The sequence below is a fragment of the Cibotium barometz genome, chromosome 10, assembly GCF_041138505.1.
Source record: "Cibotium barometz isolate CiBa-2024 chromosome 10, ASM4113850v1, whole genome shotgun sequence".
Classification (NCBI taxonomy): Eukaryota; Viridiplantae; Streptophyta; class Polypodiopsida; order Cyatheales; family Cibotiaceae; genus Cibotium; species Cibotium barometz.
The window spans coordinates 13,009,684-13,018,808 of NC_141055.1; the positions used below are offsets into that span (position 1 = coordinate 13,009,684).

Sequence of the window (9,125 nt, forward strand, 5' to 3'; positions counted from 1 at the left end):
GTATGTTTATGATATGTAATATCCATACCTACTAGCGTGCTGACTTACATACTACATTGCCACATCAACACTTCTTGGAACAAAAGCCATCCAAATAACATGTAATATTATGCTCGCAACCCGGGGGGGTAGGGGTCACTCATAAATATGTAAGCATAGCACGTGGGTTCAACAGAAGGGGTTTTAAAAATCCCTTTATTACACATTTTTGACATACAAAAGGGTACCATTTAACGGGGGTATTTATAGATTCAATAGAAAAAGGGTGTGTTTTATTCCTAAAAATTTTATAGATAATCGGTTTCTAAATTAGGCCTTAACTGCACGTGATATAGAGAGTTTATATATAGTGAACCCTACAAGCTATTAGAGAGACATGGCGTGCGTAGTGCCCATAACAACATTCCAAAGCCCTTTGGTAACTAATACATGACGCATCTTATAGGATCATAGTGGTAGATGGTCCCGTCAAGCTTATCCAGCAGAAAGCATCCCAAATACATCACTGCCTGCCATTTCAACCTATGAATAACGATCTCTAACACAAAAATGTAAATATTCCATCTACCTACTTTGCAGGTATTTTGAATGTCCACTGCATACAATTTGGTTGCCTTTATAGATCACTAATGACAAAGGAAACTTGCAAAGTGTTATTGTTAACACTTTCCATGGCACTGTGCAAAACTCATTGTTTTTCATGCCAAAATAAAATGATTATTTTTATGCCAAACCCAAACTACTGGAAAAATCAAGTTCAGTTTTCATCTCGTGAAAAACCAACTGGTTTTTCATGCTATGAAAAACATGGGATTTTCATGTCACACACTAACTTGATTTTCATCATCTAGACTAATTAAACACTAATATAGCAACTAACCATTCTAAAACATCAAAAATTACCATTAAAAGCTCACTAAGTTTTTCATGATCGTAAAAAAGAATACTTCTAGAGAAGCTAAGTAAGGAACATGTTCAAAAGAAAAGGTCTAAGAAGACACCAGTAAAGCTAAATCTACAAGACAATCAGCTCTAGAAGAAGAGTAAGGTGTGGAAGTATAAGACATCTTAGATAATGAATCATAGTCTCCACTTTCCACTTCAATGCAAAACTTCGAAATGGAGGTAACCAAAAAATGGATGAACAAACTGGTGTGTGGATCATGTGCATGTGGCTAGTGCACAGATGGACACTAAAAGGAGTAAGGAAGAAGATGCACTACTAAGTGAAGAGTTGTAAGTCATTATGCCAATATATCTACAGTATAAAAAATAACTAAGTGTGTCAATGCATATGCCACAAACTGGTTGCATGCCCACAGAGACTATGGATGCAGCTACTAGTATGCCTATTTGTATGCCAATACCAATGCTACACACACATGTTTCTCCTCCTCTTTGTCATAAAGGAAGTTGCTTCACCTTCTTGAAAAAGAAAAGAAAAAGATGTGATTAGAGAGAGAGAGAGAGAGAGAGAGAGAGAGAGAGAGAGAGAGAGAGAGAGAGAGAAGAAGTAGAGAATCAAGAAGAGTACGAGAGGGAAGAAAGAGGAGAAGAGAATGCAAAAAAGTATGAGAGAGAGAGAGAGAGAGAGAGGGGGGGGGGTAAGAATAAGAAGAAGATGTAACTATTAGGAGGTGGGGGGGTGTGAGTGTGTGTTGTTTTTCCTCATATGATAATATCGTAAGCCTTAACTCATTAATGCAATGTGATTGTTTAATAATCAACTAGTATGAGACCTGCGCGATGCTACGGCATTGTTTGGAATGGCACATATATCGCGTTCAATTTATGTGTTTTAATGCACATAAAGTAGCTTTTCTTTTAGAAATTTCAAATTCTGGCTACTTGTACCACTTGTTAGCTTCTCATAACGACTTGGAAGTTGGAACCTCTAGTTAAATAGATAGATAATGTCTTAACTCTTTGCAATGGTATGTTTATAGTTAAATAGATAGATGGATAATGTCTTAATTCTTTGCAATGGTATGTTTATGATATGTGATATCCATACCTACTAGCATGTTGACTTACATACTACATTGCCACATCAGCACCTCTTGGAACAAAAGCCATCCAAATAACATGTACTATTATGCTCGCAGCGCGAGGGGGGTAGGGGTCACTCATTAATATGTAAGCATAGCACGTGGGTTCAACAGAAGGGGTTTTTTTAATCCCTTTATTACACATTTTTGACATACAGAAGGGTACCATTTAAAGGGGGTATTTATAGATTCAATAGAAAAAGGGTGTGTTTTATTCCTCAAAATTTTATAGATAACGGGTTTCTAAATTAGGCCTTAAATGCACATGGTATAGAGAGTTTATATATAGTGAACCCTACAAGCTATTAGAGAGACATGGCGTGCGTAGTGCCCATAACAACATTCCAAAGCCCTTTGGTAACTAATACATGACGCATCTTATAGGATCATAGTGGTAGATGGTCCCGTCAAGCTTATCTAGCAAAAGCATCCCAAATACATCACTGCCTACCATTTCAACCTACAAATAACGATCTCTAACACAAAAATGTAAATATTCCATCTACCTACTTGCATGTATTTTGAATGTCCCCTGCATACAATTTGGTTGCCATTATAGATCACTGATGACAAAGGAAACTTGCAAAGTGAATGGTTATTGTTAACACTTTCCAAGCCACCGTGAAAAACTCATTGTTTTCCATGCCAAGATAAAATGATTATTTTTATGCCAAACCCAAACTACTGGAAAAATCAAGTTCAATTTTCATCTAACTGGTTTTTCATGCTATGAAAAACATGGGATTTTCATGTCACACACAACTTGATTTTCATCATCTAGCATTATTAAATACTGATACCAACTAACCATTCTAAAACATCAAAAAATTACCAATAAAAACTCACTAAGTTTTTCATGATCGTAAAAAAGAATACTTCTAGAGAAGCTAAGTAAGGAACGTGTTCAAAAGAAAAGGTCTAAGAAGACACTAGTAAAGCTAAATCCACAATACAATCAGCTCTAGAAGAGCAAGCTGTGGAAGTACAAGACAACATCTTAGATAATGAATCATAGTCTCCACTATCCACTTCAATGCAAAACTTCGAAATGGAAGTTACCAAAAAATGGATGAACAAACTAATGTGTTGATCATGTGCATGTGGCGAGTGCACAGATGGACACTAAAAGGAGTAAGGAAGAAGATGCAGTACTAAGTGAAGGGTTGTAAGTTATTATGCCAATATATCAGCAGTACAAAAAATAACTAAGTGTGTCAATGCATATGCCACAAACTGATTGCGTGCCCACGGAGACTATGGATGCAGCTACTAGTATGCCTATTTGTATGCCAATACCAATGCTACACACACATGTTTCTCCTCCTCTTTGTCATAAAGAAAGCTGCATCACCTTCTTGAAAAAAAAGAGAAAAAGATGTGATTAGAGAGAGAGAGAGAGAGAGAGAGAGAGAGAGAGAGAGAGAGAGAGAGAGAGAGAGAGAGAGAGAAGAAGAAGAAGAAGAAGAAGAAGAAGAAGAGAATCAAGAAAAGTACAAGAGGGAAGAAAGAGGAGAAGAGAATGCAAAGAAGTATGAGAGAGAGAGAGGGGGGGGGTAAGAATAAGAAGAAGATGTAACTATTAGGAGGTGGGGGGGTGTGAGTGTGTGTTGTTTTTCCTCATATGATAATATCGTAAGCCTTAACTCATTAATGCAACGTGATTGTTTAATAATCAACTAGTATGAGACCCTCGCGATGCTGTGGCATTGTTTGGAATGGCACGTATATTGCGTTCAATTTATGCGTTTTAATACACATAAAGTAGCGTTCAATTTATGCGTTTTAATACACATAAAGTAGCTTTTCTTTTAGAAATTTCAAATTCTGGCTCGTCGTACTACTTGTTAGCTTCTCATAACGACTTGGAAGTTGGAACCTCTAGTTAAATAGATAGATAGATAATGTCTTAACTTTTTGCAATGGTATGTTTATAGTTAAATAGATAGATAGATAATGTCTTAATTCTTTGCAATGGTATGTTTATAATATGTGATATCCATACCTACTAGCATGCTGACTTACATACTACATTGCCACATCAACACCTCTTGGAACAAAAGCCATCCAAATAACATGTACTATTATGCTCGCGGCCGGGGGGGGGGGGGGGGGGGGGGGTAGGGGTCACTCATAAATATGTAAGCATAGCACGTGGGTTCATCAGAAGGGGTTTTTTAAATCCCTTTATTACACATTTTTGACATATAGAAGGGTACCATTTAAAGGGGGTATTTATAGATTCAATAGAAAAAGGGTGTGTTTTATTCCTCAAAATTTTATAGATAACGGGTTTCTAAATTAGGCCTTAAATGCACGTGATATAGAGAGTTTATTTATAGTGAACCCTATAAGCTATTAGAGAGACATGGCGTGCATAGTGCCCATAACAACATTCTAAAGCGCTTTGGTAACTAATGCATGATGCATCTTATAGGATCATAGTGGTAGATGGTCCCGTCAAGCTTATCCAGTAGAAAGCATCCTAAATACATCACTGCTTGCCATTTCAACCTACAAATAACGATCGCTAACACAAAAATGTAAATATTCCATCTACCTAGTTGCATGTATTTTGAATGTCCCCAGCATACAATTTGGTTGCCATTATAGATTACTAATGACAAAGGAAACTTGCAAAGTGAATGGTTATTGTTAACACTTTCCATGCCACCATGAAAAACTCATTGTTTTTCATGCCAAGATAAAATGATTATTTTTATGCCAAACCCAAACTACTGGAAAAATCAAGTTCAATTTCATCTAACTGGTTTTTCATGCTATGAAAAACATGGGATTTTCATGTCACACACTAACTTGATTTTCATCATCTAGCCTTATTAAATGCTGATAGCAACTAACCATTCTAAAACATCAAAAAAATACCATTAAAAACTCACTAAGTTTTTCATGATCGCAAAAAAGAATACTTCTAGAGAAGCTAAGTAAGGAACGTGTTCAAAAGAAAAGGTCTAAGAAGACACTAGTAAAGCTAAATCCACAAGACAATCAGCTCTAGAAGAGGAGCAAGCTACTGTGGAAGTACAAGACAACATCTTAGATAATGAATCACAGTCTCCACTTTCCACTTCAATGCAAAACTTCGGAATGGAGGAAACCAAAAAATGGATGAACAAACTGGTGTGTGGATCATGTGCATGTGGCTAGTGCACAGATGGACACTACAAGGAGTAAGGAAGAAGATGCACTACTAAGTGAAGGGTTGTAAGTCATTATGCCAATATATCTACAGTATAAAAAATAACTAAGTGTGTCAATGCATATGCCACAAACTGGTTGCATGCCCACAGAGACTATGGATGCAGCTAAGTATGCCTATTTGTATGCCAATACCAATGCTACACACACATGTTTCTCCTCCTCTTTGTCATAAAGGACGCTGCTTCACCTTCTTGAAAAAGAAAAGAAAAAGATGTGATTAGAGAGAGAGAGAGGAAGAAAGAGAAGAAGTAGAGAATCCAGAAAAGTATGAGAGGGAAGAAAGAGGAGAAGAGAATGCAAAAAAGTATGAGAGAGAGAGAGAGAGAGAGAGAGGGGGGGGGGGGGAAGAATAAGAAGATGATGTAACTATTAGGAGGTGGGGGGGTGTGAGTGTGTGTTGTTTTTCCTCATATGATAATATTGTAAGCTTTAACTCATTAATTGAATGTGATTGTTATGAACTAGTATGAGACCCGGCCAATGTTGCGACCTTGTTTGGAATGGTACATATATTGCATTCAATTTATGTGTTTTAATACACATAAAGTAGCTTTTCTTTTAGAAATTTCAAATTCTGGTTTATCGTACTACTTGTTAGCTTCTCAAAACGACTTGGACGTTGGAACCTCTAGTTAAATAGATAGATAGATAATGTCTAACTCTTTGCAATGGTATGTTTATAGTTAAATAGATAGCTAGATAATGTCTTAATTCTTTGCAATGGTATGTTTATGATATGTGATATCCATACCTACTAGCATGCTGACTTACATATACTACATTGCCAAAACCCAAAATAAGTAGAGGGCAAGCCGCAAGATCAAACACAGCCAAACCTTACAAACACAGCCAAACTTACGTGAGGAGTATTGAAAGTAAATGCGTGAGTAGGTACTGAAATAGATGCTGTAAGGTAGATACGATGATAAGGGGTAGATGCCATGTAGGTAGATTTGAACCTTGTGCCTCCTTCTAGAGAAGCATGGGCGCTAACACTGGGCTATAGCATGTGTTTCTACTCTAAGCTGAGAGTTCAAACTTGGGACAAGCCTTTGGGCTACCTAAGTTGAAAAAACTCATAAAAACAGAGGGCCAAGCCTTTAGGCTACGTAAGTTGAAAAAACTCATAAAAACAGAGGTGCATATAGAATGCTTTGAGACAATGGACATCTGCCTTTCATGCTCTTACTCTCTTCCCCAATTACATGTGGCATTAAAATAAGACTCTTCAAGGTCCGATAGAATAATAATCTTTCCGCAGCACACATGTCTATAAACAATTCATTTTGTTAGATTGATCACGCATGTGTGATTGTGATGGATAATCCTGCACACCATTATCATGTTATGTGTCATTGTTGAAGTTTTGATTGCATCTTACATGCAAACTATTTTCCTCAAGACATCATAAATAAATACATTCAAATAAACACCTTACAAAGATACATAACTATGTCCAGCATGTTGCCCCTCCAAGACATCCAATGGTGGCACAGCAGGTTCTTTTCCTCCAAGATCTAATTAAGCAAATAACCTCTTCTTAAACAGCAAACTTCTATTACATCATCTTCTGAGGACTGCAGAGACAGCTGCCGCCCGCGGCACCCCTAGCAAGTGGCTTGTTATGTTCACCCCAGCAAACCTTAAGGCCCTGTCCTTGAGGTATTGTCCACTTGCATTGGAGAATCAGACTCGTGCTGCCTCATCGCCTGAGATTAACAGAGATGTAATATTATAACCTTTGTAATCATAGCAGGTATCAAAAACACGGAAACCAGACAACACCCTTGCAAAACAAACTATGATGTCAACTATTCCTGCTCATGCCAAGGTCATTAAGCCATTAAAGATGATTGCTCCCAACCTACTTTGTATGCAAATTTGATTAATTGCATACAAGAAGGGATCAAAATTTCAAAACAATTGGACCCTCCCAGGCCTGTATACACAGCACATCACAATCTCAATAATCAAGAACAGATTAGAAACTTTGAGTTCAAATTCTTCCTTACCATAGAAGGTGCCCTGTTTGATAGCGTCTTCATTTGCCTCCCCCAAAGCAGCCTCCTTGAGGTATTTGTCTGCCAGCTGCACTCTCTTCACATTCTCCTGTTCTTGAACCAACATTTGACCGTACTCAAGAAGCTTCTCAACGGTCATGGTGGGCTTCTCAAATGTTGGGGGGCCATCCTTTGAGTTGACAAGCTTCTTTCCCATGTTTTCCACTCCAATATTTCCTACCCATTTTCTGACTTCATCATCATAGACTCGAGCCCTCAGAGCACCAAAGAAATCTAAAGCAAGCCAAACCACCATCAAATTTAGCATTAAAAACCTGATAAAATCTGGGTATACCTACAGTCCTCCATATCTATTTAGTAAGACAACCTACAAACACTTAAGAACTCTAAACACCTAATAGCAGGATAAATAAAATGCATGTCAAAATCCCATTAAGTACATGAGAATGTTAAATAAAGCATGGGCAATGGTCACCTAGTGTAGAAAGTAACAAAAAAAGCCGTCAGAAGCCACATACCAATGGATTGGCCAGGGAAAGTATCCACAAGCTTTGAAATTTCATCCAAATTGATATTGTCCGTCTGGAAAATACCCTTGCACACGCCAATGCGGTCCTCCCTTGTTGGAGCCCAGTAAAACTTCTCCATGCGCCCATCCCGAATCAAAGGCGCATACAGAGTGGAGAAGTCATTTCCTGTCACGATAATGGGGACACGGGGGATTTCCTCTTTGTTGTAGACTCCGGGTAGCTGGACATTAGTAGGGCTGTCAGCAATGTTCATCAAAGTAGCATTCACCATCTGGTTGTTAACGGTGTACTGGGTTGTGCCTCCCATTCGCCCTGCTCCTGCATCGAGATCATTAATGAAAAGTGCACACATCTTTCCCTTCTTCCTGATAATGTCAGCTGCCTCTCGGTATCTTTGTCTGATGAGCTTGGCCGGTTCACCAGCATTGCCACTCTCAAGCTCTCCTGCACTCATCATGATGGGGCTGCCACACAAGGTTGTCTTAGCTCTGGTCTTGAAAAGATGACTATGGTACTAAAATTCCATGTTCAGACCCATGTTCAAATGTATACATACCATAAAGGCATCTGGGGAAATACTTACTTTATTCCCAGCTTTGAAAACACAAGCTCACATTGGAAGGATTTCCCTTGCCCCTTGCCTCCCCAGATACCAAGAATCAAGGGAACCTGCATCCATAGCACGTCAATCTAAGGTACAACCATAACTAGAGTGTTACCCACCATGTTCTCGAGATGGGATAACAAGGATCTAAGATGAGCTAGGGACTACCTTAATGTTTGGTAAGCTCATGAAGTTCTTGGCAATGTGCACCACCAATTTGTCCATGAATGCAGGTGCAATGTAGAAGCCATCCTTCATGTTATCCATCTGGAACCTGCAAAGAGGATGCCATGATGAGAATAAAAAATACAAATAAGAGAAAAATACATGACTAACCCATAGTTGATCCATGCATTTAAATCATTCTGAGTTTACTTACATTCTCTGTCCAGTGCTGATATACTCATAAGAGCTCATGACAGCATGTTGGGTTCCCATTCCAACTGCACCTTGGAAGAGGGAATCAACCATTCCCTTCCCTCTTGTGATATCCTGTTGGTCATCAGATATGTCATAGGCAAGACCAGCCCATTTGTCTTTCTTAGTCTGCTTGGATTCATCCTCTGTCGAGGCATGCACAATGAACGGCTTTGCAGTGCTCGGTGCTACAGCAGAAGAGGGTTTCTTTAAAGTGGTCCCAAAGAAAGCAGATGCTGGCCCACTCCGAGAAAGGGATGGAGCTCCATTGGAGAGGGAAAGGTTC

The 9,125-nt window shown here is 38.6% G+C and overlaps 1 protein-coding gene across 1 annotated transcript in view; it reads right to left on the reverse strand.

Moving 5' to 3' along the window:
* Positions 1-6,658: 6,658 nt before the first annotated feature.
* Positions 6,659-9,125, reverse strand: part of LOC147634566 (ribulose bisphosphate carboxylase/oxygenase activase 2, chloroplastic-like) — a 3,797-nt gene continuing 1,330 nt past the window's right edge. Inside the window, exons 2-7 of the mRNA XM_086803680.1 lie at positions 8,802-9,124; positions 8,591-8,696; positions 8,402-8,487; positions 7,807-8,282; positions 7,280-7,561; positions 6,659-6,976 (exon numbers count right to left, since the gene is read on the reverse strand). Of these exons, the coding sequence (XP_086659806.1) occupies positions 6,954-6,976; positions 7,280-7,561; positions 7,807-8,282; positions 8,402-8,487; positions 8,591-8,696; positions 8,802-9,124 (1,296 nt within the window). The 3' untranslated portion in view covers positions 6,659-6,953. The remainder of the gene's footprint in view (positions 6,977-7,279; positions 7,562-7,806; positions 8,283-8,401; positions 8,488-8,590; positions 8,697-8,801; position 9,125) is intronic.